The following is a 21,661-nucleotide window of genomic DNA, read 5'->3' as shown; positions in this document are numbered from 1 at the left end:
GCTGGACCGGAGTGTGTATTGGCCCCATTCTCCAGTACAGCGGGGAGGGTTGGCACCCCACTCTGGAATGGAAAGTCCTAAGGCACTCACAGAAAGGACCTCCCTCAGTAGGAGAAGGGTAATTGTAGCAGCTCCTTGGTTACTCTCACTCCTGGCTGCCAGATCATAGAATCATAGAAGATTAGGGTTGGAAGAGACCTCAGGAGGTCATCTAGTCCAGATGCTTTATACTCCCTTATGTCCGACTGACATTCAGCATTTAGAATGTCCCTTGGGGCTGTGAACAACAAGCATAACTTGGAGCAGCCTTCAGGAGCAGGCCAGCACCAGAATGCACACAACATCAGGAAAATGCAAAGGTTGCTAAAATCCACTTTTGTGCTTCTTCCTCCTGAGCTACACTAATTGCTGCTTGGCCAGAGCTCAGGACCCCGGCCACCATCTTTAGTCAGCCTGTGATCCCCTCCCTTAGTCCAAAATCATATCACTGCAGTGCCCAAGATAAACAGCCTTTGCACTGTCTGTCCACAGTCCTTTGCAAATTATGTGGCCTATCACGTAAACGGAGTTCCCCAGCATGCTGCTCCTCCCATGCCCTCTCACACTGTTCTGCAAAGGCCTGATCCAATGCCCCTGGAAGTCAATGGAAGGACCCCAACTGACTTCAGTGGACATTGGATTTGATCTAGGGCTGCCAACTCTGACTGAAGCTATTCCAGGAGATTTTTTTTTTTTACAACATGACATAATGTCATTTTCTTAAAATATCCTATTAAAATCTCCCAGATTGTTTTCAGTAGTCACTGGGAGATTGATGCCGATTCCGGGAGACTCCAGGCCAATCCTGGAGGGTTGGTAACTCTAATTGGAGCCTAAGTGGTGTATCCTGCTGGTGCTGAGGGTCTCCTACAAGTGGTCAGCACACTGCATGTTGCAGGCAGTGCTTGCAGGCTGAGACCCAGACATGAGCGCTCTGTGCAGGAATCCTTCCTTCTCTCATTGCACTGGCCATTCAGAATAGTAGTGAGAGAGGCTAGCTAGTGTCACCACTGCAGAGACACACGCAGTGACAGCAGTTTTTGTCGGAGTCTCGTGATGAAAAGGGTTTTGCTGAAGATGTTCTGATTTGTTTCATCAACAGCACCTTAATGAAAACCTAGCAAAACTCACAGCCAAATTTGAGAGGGCTACTTCAGACAAACTGAAATGTCAGCAAGAAGCTGAAGCTACAGCATGCACCATCTCGCTTGCAAATCGACTGGTGAGTATCAACAGCTGGAACTTTATCATAGCAGTGGAAGTTGTCATGTGCTATGGAGATGTATACTATAAGAACACAGTACATTGCGTCTTCTAACATTTCCGAATGTGTGATGCTTCCTGCATAGCTGCAAACTTTAGTCATGAAAACAATTTTACAGTACTTCCAGCACTAATGATGTGGCGATTCCCATAACTCTCTGTATACATCTGGGTATGTTCTATGCACATTTGCATTTCCAATATACGGAACATATACAATGATAGAGGCACAGCCTCTTATCTCTCTCACTTAATTTTCTGAGCAGTTAGTGATAGATCAGAACTGCAGGACTAAAGACAAGATGCTAATAAGACAAGAGCTGTATTTGCTTCTCCATGTAATGATATACTGAAAAGCACATGAACATTTTAATATTTTTTCCAGTTTTAAAAATTAATAGAAATGATTAATAAAGAGTAATAAGAGGAAGAAAGTGGTAAAGCATAAAGGTGCTTATGTGGCCTCCTGCTACAGTTATGTCTGAGCGCTTGCAGTCTGGGTTTAATTTATCTTCTCAGCATCCCTGGGAGGCAGGGCAGTGCTGTTATCCCCATTGCCGAGATGGAGAGCTGAGGGAAAGAAAGACTAAGTGGCCTGCCCGGGATCACACAGGAAGTATGTGGCAAAGCAGAAACTTGAATCCTGGTTTCCTAAATCACTGCCCTAAGTACTGGACCATTCTGAGCATTCACTCACAAGGAGTGTTTTGCAGGGGGGAGCGGGATGGCACAAATCACTTCCCTTCCCCCGTTCTGCAGCAAGGGGGAACCAGCTACACGCTATCCCTTACGCAGGGTTGCAGTGCAAAGTGACAATCTAGTCCTAACACTGCAATAGCTGCTGCTATTAAGCTCTATTTTTAGCCCCATAACTTTGGGTTAGAAAGCTCGTTTGTGCTGAAAATTTCCAGATTGACTCGGAAGGCAAAGGAGAATGTGGGTTCAAAGTTGGAAGAAAAATCATGAAACTGTTTTTGAGTTACAAGTCGTTTAAAAATTATCCTGAGTTGAAATGTTGGCCTTTGTCTCATGCCTCTTTGTTCGCCTTAGCTGAAAAGCAGCTGGTCACTACTCCTTCAAATAGTTAAATCTCCTTTTCACCTCAGGCATGGGTTATGTTTGAAGAAAATACATTGTAATTCAGCAAAGCTGTTAATGATTTTGGATGCGGTGATTCTGGGATCTGTTCCTGTTCCCCTGGAGGTCAATATAAATTGTGTTGCTATTGACTTCTGTGAAAGCAGGACTGGGCACTATGAACCTGATCCAAAGCCCTTGGAAGTCACTGGAAAGACTCCTGCTGACTTCGTTGGGATTGAGCTTCATTGGGATTGATAGGTGTGGCTGGTTGCAGCTGAAAAGGACATGCAGGTATTTCTGTAGGGGAGAGCTGAAACACATCGTTCTGTAGTTCAAATGGCTGGAGGCTGGTGTTGCTAGAGCATGAGGACCCCAGTCCTGGCTGTGCCACAGAGGTGGTGTTTGCTCCAGGCTTCATTTCACAGCAGCATCGATGGTTTAGGGGGCTAGCCTGGGATGCAGAAAACTTGCACTCAGTTCCCTGCTCCACCATACACCTGCCTATGTCAGCTATTTAAACCCAGGTTTGTAAAGGTCTTTAGGCACCTACAGATGTAGACAGGCACTGAGTAGGGTTTTCAAAAGCTCCTGGTTGCCTAACTCCCATTGAAATCAATTGGATTTAGGTACCTAGGTGCTTTGGAAAATGCTTGCGTCTTTAGGTGCCTGCATAGCTGTAAAAATTGGGCCCTCAGTCTCTCTGTGCCATATTTGTTCAATGGGAATAACAGCATTTCCCCCTCTCCTGTGGGTGCCGTGAGGGTAACTGCATTGAAGACTGTGAGGTGCTCAGGTACTGTGGCAAGGGGGTGCCAGATGAGCACCTGAAACAGACAGTCCCGTTCTCAGGCTGAGGCTGATTCCTTTGTACCTGAAGAAAGAGAACATCTCATACTTCCAGAGTTCTAGGGTTAAATCTCACAAGCAGCTAGAAGGTTTTCTGAACATTTTGTTTAAATCCAGTAAGTATGTTTTGAAATGAAAAGACTTTCATAGAGCTCCTCTGGGAGCTTTTGCAACATGACTGTTTCTTTCCATCCCTCTGTGAGGATCGGGAGGTCTGGTTGTACAAGCTGTGAATTCTGTGTGCAGTTATGGGCTCTCGATGCATCTTTACCAAGCGGCAAGCTCCATTTGGAAGGTGCAGACTTTTTTCTTCTCTGTTGTTCTTTCACCTCCATGTTGGACTGCAGTTCCAACAGGGGTAGTGGCAGAGGCCTAACAACAAAGGGCTGTTAAACCTTGCTTCTCCCCTATTCACAAAGGATGCACCTAGACAAAAGGAGAACTGGTTTGTCAAGGGAGGGATCGCCTTGGCAACAAAGTGAGCTGGCATGGGTCTGTGATCACCTGAGGAAGCTGAGCAAGATGTCCCCTGACAAAGGGGGCTGGAAGGTATAAAAGGGAGGAGCTGCTCTTCTGTATGCCCTTTTTCTCTAGCTCAAGAGAGAGGAGAAGTAGCCCAGCACGTAGGAGTCTGATGGGGGAACCCTGCCAACCTGCCTGAAACACAGATGGTCCCTAAGGACTCCCCGGGGAACCGGGAGCTAGTGAGGGGCACTGCAGTTAGGATGTTTGCTGTTTTCTAAATGCTCTGTGCTCTTTGAGTGTGTCTTGTGCTTTGAAGAGCAAGAATCTGTTGGCTGTCTCTGCAAAGCCTGGATGTGTTAAGCACTTACACCTACATGTGGCCCCTGGAAGAGGTAACCCTGAAGGCTCACATCTTGGGGTGGAGTTCTGCAAGGGGGTATTGAAGCTGTGGGGGTGTCTGAAGAGCCAGTACTGAGTCCGGAGGTGAGGTGGCTGGACAGCAGGTTCCAGCTCTGAGGAGTGGTGCTTGCCACAGAATATGTACCTCAGAAAGGTGCCTAGGGACCCCACATGGGATAGTGGTTTGGCTCTGTTCAGCCCCCAGAGGTGTAAAGCAGCTGGGTTCCCTCACAGCAGTCTAGTGAGTGGCCAAGAGCTCGATCAGAGCTGTGACACCCTCCATCTCCCCGCTGAAGTCACATTACACTCTACTGTTTGAAAATTCTGCAAGATTCAGTTTTTGAAGGCAGGAATGATACAATTATTCACCGCCCACATACAAAACTAACACGTTCTTCCTTTCAAGTATAAAGAATTGCACAGCCATTCACCCCAAGCTTCACTCGAATCCAAAACTACGTACAGTTCTTTCCTCAGTAAACTCAATATGTAAACCTCCCAGAAAAGAAACCTAAAAATCCTGGCTCCAGCTCTGCCCTTACTTACACGTGTGATACATTAACTTTAGCTGAGTAATCCTGATTTCTACCAATGGGATTGAGAACAGAATCTGGCCTCCTATACGTGCACATCAATTGCATATATTGATCAGCTTGAAGTGCTAGTCTACAGTCATACATAACTGTAATCGGGAATAGTGTTATACACCTTTCCTGTTAAACTGCACAGACAGAATTAGTGTCAAGAACCAACAACTGTAAGTGCTTTAACAAAATTCTCTCTCTTTACTTGTTGAATATGTTAACTGATAATATTTCCAGTTTAGCAAAATGACCTGAAAGGAAACACTTTGCTTCTGAAATCAAGGAAACACAAATAATACATTTTAAAAAAGCAATTAAGAAAAAACCCTATCCTTGGGTCAGAGGTAAGGTGGTTGTTTATGCATCTCCTCAATACTTGATAGTAATGTGTTTGTTGTGTAGGGTTTTTTTAAGTGATATGAAAGATAATAACATTGCTCTCTCTCATCAACTCTAACTGTTTGTAAATGAAGATTTTGGCTTGCGATTTTACTAAGCTTACAATAGTTAATCATTAGATTCATATATATCTGTGAAATCTCATGCCAGTGGATGAGTTACCTTGGCTGTTGTGTTGTAAAGAGGGCATAGAAATGGTGCCTTCCTTGTCAAACTGGGAGCAGAGAGGAGGTGCATCAGCAGCACTGGGAAAGGGCGATTCTAGTCTCACTATTTTTATTAGGAAACATTAGAGACAAAGGAATATTTCCAAAAAGACATGAGATCTCTTGCCATAGGGACATCCTACATTCCAGTATGGAGACTTTGGGATCTTTAATTTCTCCTTCAGCTGACAGGAGCAGCTCTGGAGTCTCCCCTCCAAAAATCTATGGTCAGGCCGGGGGCAGTTGGCAGTACCTCAGATTTTGTATGGGCAGCAACCCTTTATGGTCCAGGTGCTCCCGAGGGTGGGAACTGAGTAGTAGCACTGGTAACAAGTCATTTAAAATCTCAGAGAACCATAACTATCCATATTAGGAAAATTGGCTCTCAGAGTTCATGTACGCCAAGTACATGAAATAATTAAAACAAACAGTGAACAGAAGGTACTAGACACTTTCCCCATCATACTCTTCTTTGGCGTTATGCAAACTAGCATAAATGTTGTACAGTTCCGTCTTTTCACCAGTGGGTGTCACTAGAAATTTCTAAATCCATTTCAGTATTTTATTTGCAAAGAGAAAAAAGTTTATAGACAATTAGGTTTCAAGGCACTTGTCGAAGTCAATCATAGTGAAGCCAATTAAAACTGTAAGAAGAGAGCAGGAACAGTGAATAAGCATGTAGAATGGTGGTGTAATTAAGAGAGAGCTGGTGGAGTGCAGGGCTTTGTTTAGTGGCCATATGCAGGACATTTTTTGACTTCAGGCATTATATTTCTAACCAGGATTTTTTGTCCTGCCAGTCATTGTTGGGATTTACATGACATTGGACTAATACAGTTGAAATTAAAATGGTCCCTGCCCCAGTACAGCATGTTGTTGTGTTGAGGAACACAGCCTCCCATGTTTGCCAAGAGAAATACACTTGGAAACGAGCTTTGCATTGTCTGTCTGAAAAATAACAACACACAATGAAAGTGAGAAGGGGATGTAAATCTGGACTCTCAGCCTAGAAACTCAGAGGACTTAACTTTCCTGGCCATAAGGGTCTTCTGTCCTTTCCAGAATCCCTAAGAATTCCTCCGGACCATGCCTGTCCATCCTTCTGGCTGAGAGAGCTGAGCTCCGGCTCCGGCTCCAGCCCCACCAGAGCCTGTCAAAGCCATGTCCTCAGGATGGGCTGGAAACAGGAAATTTAACCCCCTGGTGAAGCCACTAGATTGTGGCCTCCCATCCCGTTAAAAGAAAGTTAGCTCCCACTACTCTCTTCCCTGTGATCTGCATCCCCTTTTGGCTCCACCAAGGCGCTGCCTTCTCGGCTGGATAAAGATGCCCCTCCTATGACTTCCTTTATACACTGGTACAAGAAAGTTACGTGTTACTCTCCAGACATTGCTAGTTACCACCCTTCTCCTTGTACCTACTAGTTTGAACAAAACATCCTTAGCAGTTATCCTGTCATGCCATCCTTGTCCTAGAAGGGGTCGGTGTGTCTCAATACCATCTCTTAAGAATGTGTTTACGTAGTTACTTGAGAAATCTGGGTGTTCTTGCACCATCCTCTCCGGTCAGGAATGTGCTTACTTGGTTAGCTGATACCTAGTGTGTTGTTATTATGCCAGGGCCAGGCCTGCTCTGGTTCACAGCTTTGGTTCACACCATTAGTTATGCCCTGGGCTCCAGCAAGACCTACACCCTAGGGATCGAGACGAGGGATGGAGGAGAGAGGAGGAGAGAGAAACTGACTGAGGAGCAGTCTCAATTGTCAGACACCTGCCAGCCAGAGCTGTACAAAAATGTGAGGCCCCAGCAATCCAGCACGCCCTCCCAAGCAGCCAGGAAGGTGGAGTGTGCTGGGTGACATCCCGGGACTCCACTGGGAAGGGCAGCATCTTCCATGCTGGTGTCTGGCCAGGAGATAGCATCTTCTGTCTCTTGGCGCTGGACACATTTTCCAATCCTGACAGTCACATATTTTGCTTAGAGATAAGAGTATTTAGAGAAGCACATAGTGCCCCTGTGCTTTGATAGGGAGAAAGAGGATTATCCATTAATATTGTTATTTAGATTACCTCGGGATATATACAGACACATTCCCTACCCCACAGAATGTGCACCCTAGAATGGATGGGAGGATGTGACAAACAAAACTGCTCTTTTGCTGTACACAATGTGCTACTGCAATGTCTCTTGGTGCTGTAAGGAAAGATTTGAAAACAGATACTTCAGTAATGCTCAGAATTCACATAATGTCAGTTACGGGGCTAATAATGCCCCCAGCCACTCCTGAAAGCCCTTCCCACTCTTCACACTCACTGGAAAAGCCAGAACAGACAGAGAGGCCTTGCAGCTTGCCCACAAGGTCAGCAAAGTCAGGCAGCTTCAGACCAACGTGAGATGCAGTTCCAGTGGAGATTGCCTTGCAACCAGATTGCAGAGGTATGGGTGGCACCATGAGGAGGTGATCTGTCACACAGTCATATGTTTCATGATGTGTTACCATGCTCAGAACTCAGATCTTAAAGGGCTCTTGGTCACAACAAAGACTTGGGGAAACCCATTGGAAAGCAGCCCTGCACACCATTCAGCTCCATGCATGAAATCCCTCTGAGCAACTGCAGGCTGCCGTAGCTGTCTTCACATCAAGCCATTCAAACCACCCCTGCACTTTTCAGTGTTTGAGGAGCTGCAGGAAGATGAGAACAAGACAGCTGAGTGAACCAAGGGCACTGGGAGCCCCCAGCATAGACAAAGAAGCCTGTGATCCTGGCTGGCCTCTTGCTGTGGAGATGCTGTGGCCTTGGCACGTTGTGATTCAGATATGAAGCAATGACTGGCTTGCTGCTGCCTCCTGGTGCCAGAAGGGTGTGACCCGAGGGGCAAAGGACGACCACCAGGATTCTTCACTTGCTGTCAAGCATGTGGGAACCAGTGGTTACATAAATCTGTCCCAATCTGCCTAAGGCGTCAGGTGATCAGGCTGAGGCTGCAGGATTGTTAGGGGGAGGGGATGAAGGAGCACACCAAGTGTTTAAATTTTAAAGCTTTATTAATCAAATAAAGTAAAATAACAGCGGAGAGTGCTGGGGGTTCCCCACGTCACTCAGAGGAAGGAAGAAAGCGTTAGTGCCCCAAGCCCTAATCCACTTTCATACTTACACACACAGTACTCGAGGCTGGCCAAGCCCTGGTGTAATGTAAGAAGAAGAGGGGGAGAGGTGGACGGGAGTTCTGTTTTGTGCACAGGTTGTTCAGGGTCCCCTGTTGATCTCTGATTTGTTTCAGCTCTCAGGAGGGTATTAAGTTTTGGGGTTTTCTGGGGGTGTTTTGTTTAGGGGCCTTTGTTTTTCGTGCTTTTTGTACCAGTTTAAACTGGCCTCCTACAGCTTTCCCCAAACATGCCAGCTTCAGGGATGCAAGAAACTATTGTTTCCCCCATCGCTGACCTTCACTGTCTCACTAGTTTTTGCAATCCCCTGCAGTTTTGTTTAGTTTACTGCTTTGTTTTTACTGCTGGTTGGGGTTGGAATCCAGGGCCCCGTCTTTCTTGGCAGGCAGCTGAGAGTCGGTTGTGTGCCGTGGCCTTGGGCTGGAGTTAGTGTCTTCTCTTTGGACCTGGCTGGAACATCGAGTCAACCCGTTCCTTTCTCCCCTCCTCCCCCTTCCACCTCTCGCAACCTGCAAAGGAATCTTTTACTCCACACTCACACCTTTAACCTTTCCCACAATACACTCCACTACATATATAGGCGCTAGCAACATACAATGCTAAGCTGCTTACCCAGGGGTCCCCATAGGGGGAGGGGGGAGCATTGGGTTGTGACATTTCCCCCTTTGACCCCGAATCAACATTTTGTTTTGAGGGGTCACCATTTAGGTTTTTACCCTTCCTCTGACACGGTGGCTAGGGTTACTGTTGGTTTTTTTATATAAACAGCAATATAGCATGAACAAAATTGTTAGGGCGACAACAATTGCATACACTTGCCAGTAGTGGCTTTTGGCTTTATTAGTAGCATAACATGCTTTTTTGTTGGCATAGATGCTTTATTTGGATGGCTGTGATAAAGGCAGCTTTTTTTAGATTAAACGTCTGCTGCAACTCTGTAAAAGAGGAGGCATCTGTCTGGAATACGGTCAGTTGTTCCTGGGTTTGCGTTAAGGGCAGGAAAACATTGGGTGTAATTTATGAAAAATTAAACACAACATAGTTAGAGATATTAACTATACTTCGCACAACCGCAGGCCAATGCACTGAAAAAATTTGTGCTTGAGAGTTTAACAGCAAATTAAGGGGTACCCTGGAGTAGGTGGTTTTTTGAACACACACAGAGGTATTGGTAAACATATGGGCCTTAGTGGGGGGTGTATTTTGATGTTTTGGGTTTTTTTAGCAGATGTGCTGACTTACTTTATAAAAGCGGCCTGGCATTGCCTTTTTTTAATATATTATTTGAGGGGGTTTTATAGGCCACAATTGCTAAGTGTTGCCCTTTGCAATTCATATGTGCTGATAGTTAGCAGACGTAGTCAGCACATACAGCTTAGCTGTGTCATTGGGGGGCACCACTTTTTATAAATTGCGATGGACCACTTAGTTTTAGAGGCAGCCTTTTTAAAGGCCTGGTTGGATTTTTATAGCAGGGGCCCATACTCTTTTTATGCGACCAAAGGCCGTGAAGGAGCAGGCTATGCCTGTGCACTTCCAGTTAGTGACCCTCCAGACATAGCGAAAAGGCCATTGCTTTCGGGGAATCCCTGAGTGGGGATGGATTTTCCCAAGCTAGGCTTTATGGAGCACATTTGGATGCTATGGACTTATTGGGTTAAATATTGTTGGAGCTGGGAGCACACAGAATTCCATGCTAGTTGGTCCCCGGCTTTTTAAATAATATATTAAAAAAAGGCAATTCCAGGCCGCTTTTATAAGGTGGGTCAGCACATCTGCTAAAAATGGGAAGCATAAAAATAGGCCCCCACTAAAGCCCATATGTTTACCAATACCTCTGCATGTGTTTGGAGGACCACCTGTCCCAGGGTACCCCTTAATTTGCTGTTACACTCTCAGGCACAACATCTTTCGGTGCATTGGCCCGTGGTTGTGCGAAGTATCGTTAATATCTCTAACTATGTTGTGTTTAATTTTTCATGAATTACACCCAATGTTTTCCTGCCCTTAACGCACACCCGAGAACAACTGGCTGTATTCCAGACAGATGCCTCCTCCTTTATGGAGTTGCAGCACATGTTTAATCTGAAAAAAGCAGCCTTTGTCACAGCCATCCAAATAGGGCATCTATGCCAACAAAAAAATGTGTCATGCTATATTACTAATAAAGCCAAAAGCCACTACTGGCTAGTGTATGCAATTGTTGCCACCCTAACAATTTTGTTCATGCTATGTTGCTGTTTATATGAAAAAGCAACAGTAACCCTAGCCACCATATAAAAAAAAAAATCTAAAAACCTAAGTGGTGACCTCTCATAACAAAAATTCCCCAAAAGCAGTGGCCTTTTCGCTATTTCTAAAGGCTCACTAACTAAAAAGGAACAGGCACACCTTTAATTATAAAATCCTCAACATGAAATACCAACAGCGCTGGCAGAGCAAACATGAAATACCAAGGGCAGAACAGTTGGTGCGCTCTGCAGGGCCCCCCACTCCACAATTCTCCACCAAAACTGTGACAGATTTATGTTACCAATTTGCCTGAGGCATCAGGTGATCAGGCTGAAGCCGCAGGATTGTTAGGGGAGGGAATGAAGGAGCACACCAAGTGTCTAAGTTTTAAAACTTTATTAATAAAATAAAGCAAAATAACAGCTGAGAGTGCTGGGGGTTCCCCACATCACTCAGAGGAAGGAAGAAAGCATTAGTGCCCCAAGCCCTAACCCACTTTTATACTCACACACACACACTACCCAAGGCTGGCCAAGCCTGGGTGTAATATAAGAAGAGGCAGAGAGATGGACAGGAGTTCTGTCCTGTGCACAGGTCATCCAGGGTCCGCTGTTGATTTTAGGAGGGTTTTAAGTCCTGAGGTCTTTTGGGGGCGTTTCTTTCAGGGGCCTCAGTCCCCCGTGCTTTTTATACCAGTGCAAACTGGCCTTCTGTGGCTCCCTCAGCTTTCCCAAAACACACCGGCTTCAGGTACGCAAGAAACTGTTGTTTTCCTTCTTGCTAGCCTTTACTGTCTATTAGTTTTTGCAATCCCCTGCAGTTTTGTTTAGTTTACTGCTTTGTTTTTATGGCTGGTTGGGGTTGGAATCCAGGCCCCCGTCTTTCTTGGCAGGCAGCCAAGAGTCAGTTGTGTGCCGTGGCCTTGGGCTGGAGTCAGCATCTTATTTTTGGACCTGGCTTGAACGTCGAGTCAACCCGTTCCTTTCTCCCCTCCTCCCCCTTCAACCTGCAAAAGAATTTTTTACTCCACACTTACACCTTCAACCCTTCCCACAATATATTCCACTACATATACAGGCGCTAGCAACATACAGTGCTAAGCTGCTTACCCAGGGGTTCCCATGGCAGGGAGGGCATTGGGTTGTGACACCAGTTGCAGGAGCAAAAGGAGATGGACAGAATCCAGGGTAATTTGAGACCTGAGAAAGGGCTGACAGCAGGGTCAGTGCAGATGACAATAGGAAAGGGCCTTCCCATGATGATGGAAGTTGGCGGGCTGAACTCAGGGGCCAGGCCAAGGGAATCTGAGCTGTTGTGCTTTACACCTTCTCCCAGCCCCCTCAACCTGTACGAGTTTGGACCCTTAAAGCTAAGTTAGATTCCCATTAGCCTTGGCTGCATTACAGAATGGAGCTGGTGCAGACATCGGCTCTTAGCAATACTTGCAGCTGAAGTGGTGCTGAGCACAGTTTAGCTGGAGGTGCAGACAAGGACAGATAGTGCTGGTGCTAGTACCACCAGGGCTGGCTACAGGCTGCTGTCTGGAAGAGTTCAGTTTTGCAGTGCAGACAAGGTCCTAAACTCACACCCACTTCTCAGCAGGTAATTCAAATTTTCTTCCCTATCACCTCCGAGCAGAGGTTCTGGAAAAATTTGTATAGTGGGGGTGCTGAGAGCCATTGAACCAAATTGTAAATCCTGTATATAATGGAAACCATTTCAAGCCAAGGAGTGCGGCAACCCCCGCCCCCCTCTAGTTCCAATACGTAGGCCTCTGAGTCTGGCACAGTGAGTCTAACCCAGTAATGCAAACATCTAGATCTCAGTCCTGCCACCAGTTACTCACATGTGGCTTCAGTGGGACTTCCACCGCTGTGACTGAGGGCAGAACTGAGCCCACAGCAGATAGCAGAACCCTGCACAAACAGCTTTGAGGGCTTATAAAGAATACATCTGGCTGTTCTGGATTGACAGACAAACCCGTGGATGAAGGGAATGCTGTTACTTTTAGGTTTCAGAGTAGCAGCCGTGTTAGTCTGTATTCGCAAAAAGAAAAGGAGTACTGTGGCACCTTAGAGACCAACCAATTTATTTGAGCATACGCTTTTGTGAGCTACAGCTCACTTCATCTGATGCATTCAGTGGAAAATACAGTGAGGAGATTTATATACACACAGAACATGAAAAAAGGGTGTTTATCATGCACACTGTAAGGAGAGTGATCACTTAAGATGAGCTATTACCAGCAGGAGAGTGGGGCGGGGGGCGGGGAGAGACTGTAGCTCACGAAAGCTTACGCTCAAATAAATTGGTTAGTCTCTAAGGTGCCACAAGTCCTCCTTTTCTTTCTGTTACTTTTAGTGTATCTGAATTTTAGTAAAGAACCTCACAGAATTAATTCAAATTGGCTTGGATAGAAGTACTGTCCCATGGATCTCCACTTGGCTGAAGGACCAAGAACTGCAGTGTGCTTAGTTGGAAAGATGTCTGCCAGAGGCATGATAAGGATCCATGTAAGGTCTGGTTTTATTTAACGCCTTATTAGTGACCTGAAGACTGCAAAAGCAGCATATGAATGAAATTGTCAGGAGCTCCTTAGTTGGGGAGACTTTGCAAATACCAAGTAAGGGAGAAAAATCACACAAAGGACCTTGGAGGCTTTTGAAAAATGGACAGAAAACAGATTCAGTCTAGAAAAGTGAGAGGGAATATATGTAGGGGAAAATCATCCCAAACACAGGCAGGCCATTCAGTGGGCGAAAGCAACACAAAACGCCACTGCTGAGGATGACCTGGGATTTAGATATAGGTTTTCAGAACACCATTGCAGCAGGGAAAGGGAGTGTGATTTGGGACTGCAACCTCCAGTATTGCCAAGTCTAGACATTCAGAAATCACAAGACTGGCTTAAAATCATAGGATTTTTATGAGGAATACATTTGGGCTCTTTTTCTGTACCTTTTGCTTCCTGAATCTGGGGGGCGCATTCAGGGCCGTCCTTACCCATACGCAAAGTACGCGGCTGCATAGGGCACCATGAAATTTGGGGCACCAAATTTCCCGGTGCCCTGCGCAGCTGCATGCTGCTCCAGCCCCACCCCAGCCCGCCTCTTCCCACCCCTGCTCTGCCCCACCCCCACTCCCCTGAGCTCTGCAGCAGGGCCAGGCCTGCACTCACCGGTGGCAGGAAATGCAGCGTCCAGGCCGCAGCCGCACTGCCGGTGAGTGCTGGGAGGTGGTTCCCCCTTGCCTCCCAAGCCAGCCCCCCCCAGCCCCCGCAGAGGCCTGGGTCCCCCCACAACCTGCCCTGTGGGGGGGCTGGGTAGGGCCCCAGAATATCTAGGGACAGCCCTGTGCACATTCAGTTCAGGTTTTCCAGCTTTTCTCCATGACAGGGAGGGTAAAAGCCTTACTTAAAAAAAATGGAAGCTGAGATTTTCTTTTAATCATGCAAGGAGCTGGAGCTTTAAGAAAAGCACCAAATTTCACGAGTCTTGTAATAAAGCCACAGGAGTTGGCAACACTGCTGATGGATGGAGACATCCTGCTCATGCTAGTCCTTTTCTCCGAGACTGGTGAGATCATAGCTCAAGTGCATGTACATTCCTCAGCAATCTAAAACCAGCGACACATGCAGAGATTTGCTTCAGTGGACTAATGATGGGTTTAAAGTTAAGTGTTTTCAGGACTGAGGTCTTATCAAAGAGCAAGACAAAGACCAAGTGGATTATGAAGATTAGAAATTAGAGGCAATTAAAATAACCCTGAGTATATCTTGGCCAAATGAGGCATGAATTGGGGTAATAATAACTGTCTGAAATAACTGAAGGATCTAAATCTCAAGGAGGGAGAGGAATTACTGAGTGTGGTCCAAGGGGGTGTAACTAGGAGTGAATGGATGAAACTGTGAAAATGAACATTTTTGGCAGTGTACTCGGTAAAACTTCCTTATAGAGTGAGGAATATTCTTGCCAACAAAGTGGTGGACCCTTTTCTTGGGTCATGTACAGCTAGACTGGCAAATGTTCTAGGGATGTACTGTAGGGGGTGGTCTTTTAGTGGATGGGGAGGAATGGGCAAACTGCCTAACAAATCTTTCCATCTTTGGTTTTAAAAACACATCAAATGTTATTTGAAGTCAAAGAGTGACAAGATGTGTTAAAAGAAAAGGAGTACTTGTGGCACCTTAGAGACTAACCAATTTATTTGAGCATAAGCTTTCGTGAGCTACAGCTCACTTCATCGGATGCATACTGTGGAAAATACAGAAGATGTTTTTATACACACAAACCATGAAAAAATGGGTGTTTATCACTACAAAAGGTTTTCTCTCCCCCCACCCTACTCTCCTGCTGGTAATAGCTTATCTAAAGTGATCACTCTCCTTACAATGTGTATGATAATCAAGGTGGGCCATTTCCAGCACAAATCCAGGTGTCGTACCCCCCGGCCCTCCCACAAACCCACTCTCCTGTTGGTAATAGCTTATCTATTTTTGCGAATACAGACTAGCACGGCTGTTACTCTGAAAGATGTGTTAAACTGCTTGTGCAGTGAAAAAATGCTTGAGAAGTCCATCTAAAGGTTAACTTTATGTTGGAATTTTAGGTTGGGGGACTCGCCTCTGAAAACGTGAGATGGGCAGAGGCTGTGAAAGACTTCAAAGGGCAGGAGAGCACATTGTGTGGAGATGTCTTACTAATCACAGCCTTCATCTCCTACCTGGGTTACTTTACGAAGAAATACAGACAAGACCTGATGGATGGAGTCTGGAGGCCATACTTGCGCCAACTAAAAGTAAGCACTGACTACTTCGGATAACCATTGTCCCTGTCTCTTACAGGAGCATAATATTTGATGCCCAAGAAATCGCTGATGAACAATGGCTTCCACTGAGCATTTGCCACAGGTCTGAGTAAGAGGCAACATACAGTTGTGCTGCCCTACATGCACACCAGTAACCAGATGGTGATTCTGGAGCTCACCGTCTGGTCCCTGGTCTCACCTTGCTCTGGGCGGGGGCAGTAATCTGTGTTCATTCTCAATGGGGCTGTTACTCCCATTCCCTCCTAGCAACTGAGTTATAAAAGTGACTGGTTTTCAGAGGTGCAGCGCATCTGCAGCATGCACTGAGCCACTGGGAGCTGAGGCTGCTCTGGAGGTAGCATCTGTGTTAGCCGTATAGAATTTTGGCCATGAATAAGAGAGAGGCTCCCAAAGGGAAAACAGACTGGAGGGAGGAAGGTAGCAAGAGACTGGGCCCCATGAGTGTGGGGCAGATCCAGAGGTCTAGCCCTATTCTAGGCTGGCAGGTGGGCATGAGAGCTCCATATTCTTGTGCATTGAGAATGGGAACCTGCTTTCATTTGATGAAGTTGATGCTGGCTTCATGAATACTTGGCTGCGTGTTTCTATGTGTGTCTCACGGGAAATGTGTAAGGGCCCTTCGGTTTGTCTGGATTTGGGGCTGCCCTGATGTGTCAGAAGTCCTGCCTTCACTTCATGGTTCAGGTGGACTTGCTTCCCAACGTGTTTTGCCCACGTCACCCCGTCAGTAACCTGATGCAGGCAGGAGCAAGTCAGACATAATTGGTGGCTTTGTCACAAAGTGTTTTCAGTGGAGCCACTTGTGCTGTATTGGATCGGAACCAGAGTGTTCAGCAACTTGCAGAGTTGAGCCTTTGTGCAGCAGTAACTTAGTGAACATTACACGCAGAGGTGAAATGCTTAGAGGCTTTTTAATATAGCACAAACTGAGCTGAGTGATCCCCATACCTGAAAGTTTGAGAAAGCAACAGGTGCCAAGTGATGATAGCAAAAAATCATGATACATCCCTTCTTCTTCGAGAGATGGTCCATCTTTCACTGTGAGTTTTCACATCCACATCATGTGCCTGGGGATGGAAAATTTGAAAGTAGTGTCTGTTGGTCTGCTCATGCTCGCTGGCTCTCTTCGTGCCTCTGACTGAGGGGATAGAGGGCTGGGGGGACCGACCATCTCTCCAGTTCCTTCTCACCACCATGTGGTGCAGGGCGGAACTAACTTCATCTTCATCCTACAAGATAAGATCTACATTTAGCTTTGTAAATGTTTTAACAGCTTGTACATTTATTACAGTTTAGTGTTTTATAGATCTCTTAGTGTTTAGATTTAGTCTCTTTGGGGAAACAACTCACCTCCCCACATACCGTTCGGGTACTGGACTATGCCCAGGACTCTGGGTTTTAAACTCTGCGTTTCCTGCCAGTGATCCTTCTCAGTCAGCGATAGCCACCAGTACTGCCTGGACTCCGTTGGGCAAGCCCACATCAGGGCGAGGTGCAGTATCTGCCAGTCATTCCCCAGCCATACCCTGGAAGGGTGGGAACTTGGTCTCTGGAAGCACCTTGTGGAGAAGGCCATGAGGCCTCAAACAGATCCAGGCTAGGGAGTATCCTCTGTACATCAGTCTGATTCAGCAAGGAGTCTGCTTCTGGTGCGAAGTCTGACTTTGGTGTGGCAGTGTCTATTCCCACAGAACCCCTGGCAGGATCTTGTCGGAAATCCAGGAAGCACTCTCTTAAGTATGAGACTAAGTCTTCCTCTAATTCCACTTCCAAAAGTTGGATTCAGCTCTGAGCAAACCCATTAGCTTGGCCCATGAGGAGTCAGTATGTCCCAAGTCTAGATAAATTCATGGAGGATTGGTCCATCAATGGCTATTAGCCAGGATGGGCAGGGATAGTGTCCCTAGCCTCTGTTTGCCAGAAGCTGGGAATGGGTGACGGGATGGATCACTTGATAATTACCTGTTCTGTTCACTCCCTCTGTGGACCTGAGATTGGCCACTGTTGGAAAACAGGATACTGGGCTAGATGGACCTTTGGTCTGACCCAGTATGGCCGTTCTTATGTTTTTACGTCCCAAAGGCACAAAATGAAAGCCCATAAGCATTAGGATACATCTGTACGGGATTATGATCCATTGATACCATCATCCTCAGCATTTCCAAAACAGCACTGATGAAGATTGATCATCATCAGCTTTGTCTATCCATGTGATCATCTTTCGCAGCAGTGACACAATCTCCTCCGGCTCCAGCAGCTCAGACAAGTAGACTCCCTCTTGAATCATAGAGATCTGAATCCATTGCTGTGCCACAGGACATTTTTGCTCTCCCAGATCTGGAATCCCCTCCTCCATTGAGTCCTTCTGTCTCCAAAGAGGAAATAACATAATTAAGGGAGTTGACCACTGGAAGAAGTTTGTCACCCATCCGATACACAGAATACAACTCTGCTCCAGCAGCACCGATAATATTGCTAGTGGAACTGGAATTGGTCTTCTCTTTAACGGGAGATTCCGAGCCACCCAATGAACCTTTCCCCCCCACCCCTCATATCCTCCGCTACCCAAAAGATTTGCACCAATTTGGGACCACGCTTTGCCTCATCTAACTAGGAGCTGCAGGTACCTTATGCCATGGGGGCCTCCACAACTCCCTATTGACCCCTCCTACTGGCCTATTTGGGGCCTTGGAACCAGTGCCACCATGCAGAGTTGGGCCAATCTGCCAGGGAGTCACCCCTTGCCAACTCTCTATGGGGACACTCAGATCTGCCCCTGGATCCTACAAAGGAAGAGGAGCATTGTGCACCAGATCCGGCTGTTCTGCTGGAACAGGTAAAACAGCCGTCTTCATCTCCAGATGAAGCAATGACACCTCGCGCCCCCCTTCCCCCGTAATGTCTCCTTCTCCACCCCCTCCCCCCTCCCCCTCCACCCCAATGACTTCAGACAATTCCAGAATCATCTTTGCAGAGATCTTCTTCGCTGGAGAACTACAGATTCCTCTTGAAGTGGTCCAGGATTCCCATCATGAACTCCAAAACATTCTCCACTCCTCCAGATCCAACAGAATAACACTCCCCATTAATGAAGCCAAAGTGGAGCTAGGTAGGACTTTTTGGCACACCCCTGCCACCTGTGCTTCCACAGAATTGGAAGAATTGTTATTATGTGCTGGCCAAAGAAGCGGAATTTTTGTTCTCTCATCCTGCTCCCTTGTGGTCCAGGCTGCTTCTGAAAGGGCTAAGCAGCAACACCCCTGGTCTACTTCTATGGATAAAGAGGGCGAACCATTGGATCTACTGGGGGGAAATGTTGTTTCATCATCTAGCCTACAGTTCAGGATAGCCAGTTACCAGGCACTAATGGTGTTCCTACCCTCTGTTTACCAGAAGCTGGGAATGGGCGACAGGGGATGGATCACTTGATGATTACCTGTTCTGTTTGTTCCCTCTAAAGCACCTGGCATTGGCCACTGTCGGAAGACAGGATACTGGGCTAGATGTATCTTTGGTCTGACCCAGCATGGTTGTTCTTATGTAATGGCTAAATATGACTTCCTGAACTGTGCCAGGTTTGCAGAATTTTCTGACCGCCTTCCTCAACCAGACAGAGCTCTTTTCCAAGCTCTGATAGATGAAGGCAAACTGATAGCCAATCCTACTCGCCAGTCCACAGTCAATGCCACTGATACCTCCTCTAGACCGATGGCTACTGCCATTGTTATGTGCAGGGAGTCATGGCTCCATGCCTCAGAGTTACCTAGGGTGGTCCTATGGTATACCATTGAGGATCTCCCCTTTAATGAACCACAGCTCTTCAACCAAAAGACAGACAAGTCCCTCCATACATTGAAGGAATCTAGGGCTACCCTCTGCTCCCTGGGGATATATATGCCTCCCCCAAAGAGGAAGATTTTCCACCAGAGGCCCTATGAACCACCACACAAGATGCAGAGGGTTCACAAGAGCTGCTTCCCCACACCCTCGGCAACAGGCTCTGTCTCAATCTCAGCTCCCACTTGAGAGCTGAGAACCACCAAGCTCAACACCTCCCAACCTCCACACACCATTTGGGGGTCATCTAGCACTCTTTTTCAACACCTGGAGTGCAATAACAACAGACAGGTAGACACTGAACTTCATCCACTCTGGTTATATGATAGAGTTTGCATGCCCACCTCCCCCAAAATCCCACTCCACACCCCGCTTCGGGGATAGCTCTCACGAGAGTATTCTCAAACAAGAGGTGGACTCCCTGTTAGAGCGAGGAGCGCTAGAACATGTGTATCTTCAATACCAAGGGAGTGGGTTTTACTTGACTTTCTTCCTGGTACTCAAAAAGAAGCGTGGATAGAAACCTCTATCTCCACCATCTCAACCATTTCATTCACAGACTCAAGTGTTGCATGGTCATCTTGCCATCTATAATCCCATCTTCAGAAAAGGGCATGTGGTTCACAGCCCTGGATCTGAAGGACTTTCATGTAGGCATTCATCCCGCTCACAGACTCTTCCTCAGATACATGGTGGGCTCCGGCCATTTTCAGTACAGAGTTATCCCTTTCAGCATAGCAACCACCCCCTGGAGACTTTACCAAGGTATTCTTGGTAGTAGTAGCTCATGTCAGATGTTACAGTCTCATGGTCTTCCCCTACCTCGATGACTGGCTTCTTGTTGCCAAGTCCTGCCAGGAAGCCTGTGTGTCAACTTCTGTAATGCCGCACCTGCTCTCCTCACTAGGAGTCAGCACAAACACCAAAAAAATCTATTCTTACCCCCACATAATCTTTGGACTTAATTGGGGCCACCTTCAATTCTATCACCACAAAAGCGTACTTGCCCAAGGACAGGTTCCAGACCATGAGCAATAATAACTCAGATCACAGAAAACCCTTGAGTACCAGTCAAGACATGTCAGTCTCACTTAGATCATATGGCCTCATGCACTTAAATCACCCTGTTTGTACAGCTCCACCTTTGACTGCAGCTATGTTTGAAGGCAACAGTTTACTTTCCAAACTACCATCGCCATGGTAACAGTTCCAGCCAAGGCAGTGTCTTCCCTCCTATGGTGCACAAATCCTCATCAGGCATGTGTGGGCGTCCCTTTTCTCCTTCCCTCATTGGACAGGACCATATTATCACTCCCAGAGTGACCCTCTACTTCTTCCTTGGTTGAACTAATTCAAACTATGCCTTCCCTCCTCTACTGCTCCTGCCATGAGTTCTACGCAACATCCAGCCGCAAAGGCACATGTCATCCTGATGTCCCCCTATTGGCCCAGACATTTTTGATTTCCCAACCTCCTACGCATGTCATCCCGACTACCTATCATCCTCCCAGTGTTTCTTGAGCTCCTGACCCAATGGAATGACAAGATCAAGCCCCTTGAGCCATATGAACTACACCTCAGGGCTTGGTATTTCGATGGGCAGCGTCCTTAGAATGTTCATGCTCCACAGCCTGCGAGGCATCCTTTCTCATAGTAGGAAGGACTCTACTAGAAGATGTTACTTAGCTAAATAGAGGTGCTTTCTTCTTGGGCTCGTCAAAGGAGCATTCTCCCAGAAAATGCAGATACTCCTCTCATCTTGGATCATATCTTCTGTCTGAAGACATTAGGCCTGTCCATCAGTTCCTTGCAAGTGCACTTTGCAAAAAGCAGTGCATACCATCCGTCTTCTCAGGGCTACTTGGTCTTCACACATCCACTGACTACCAGATACTGGAAAGGCCTAATCAGACCCTTCCTGCCTATTCAGAAGTGTACTCTCCAGGGAGATCTGAACTTTGTTCTCAACACTCACAAGACCCACCTTTGAACCTTTAGTTTCTTGCTCCATGTTTCTCCGTTCCATGAAGGTTGCTTTCCTCATAGCCATTACCTCAGCTAGAAGGGCTGTCAAGCTTGGAGAAATGATGATGAATCCTCCTTATATTTTATTCCAGAAGGATAAGGTTCCTTTGCATCTACAACCCAAATTCACCCCAAAAGTAGTTTCAGAATTTCACCTTAACCAATCGATTCACTTCCCTGTGTTCTTTCCAAAACTGCACACTTTCACAGAGGAACAAAGACTCCATTCCCTCATTGTTCAGTGCGCCTTGGCCTTTTCCCTGCAAAGAACAAAGCCAATTAGGAAGTCCCGG

At 46.6% G+C, this 21,661-nt stretch overlaps 1 protein-coding gene across 1 annotated transcript in view; it reads left to right on the top strand.

The window, feature by feature from the left end:
* DNAH9 (dynein axonemal heavy chain 9) overlaps window positions 1-21,661 on the top strand; it is a 397,352-nt gene that overhangs the window by 213,757 nt on the left and 161,934 nt on the right. The window contains exons 51-52 of the mRNA XM_074971509.1: window positions 1,142-1,261; window positions 15,288-15,476. Coding sequence (XP_074827610.1) covers window positions 1,142-1,261; window positions 15,288-15,476 — 309 coding nt within the window. The remainder of the gene's footprint in view (window positions 1-1,141; window positions 1,262-15,287; window positions 15,477-21,661) is intronic.

Source organism: Natator depressus, chromosome 14 (genome assembly GCF_965152275.1).
Source record: "Natator depressus isolate rNatDep1 chromosome 14, rNatDep2.hap1, whole genome shotgun sequence".
In the NCBI taxonomy this organism is placed as follows: domain Eukaryota; kingdom Metazoa; phylum Chordata; order Testudines; family Cheloniidae; genus Natator; species Natator depressus.
The sequence above is the reverse complement of the archived record's forward strand: the minus strand, read 5'-3'. Positions and strand labels throughout refer to the sequence as shown.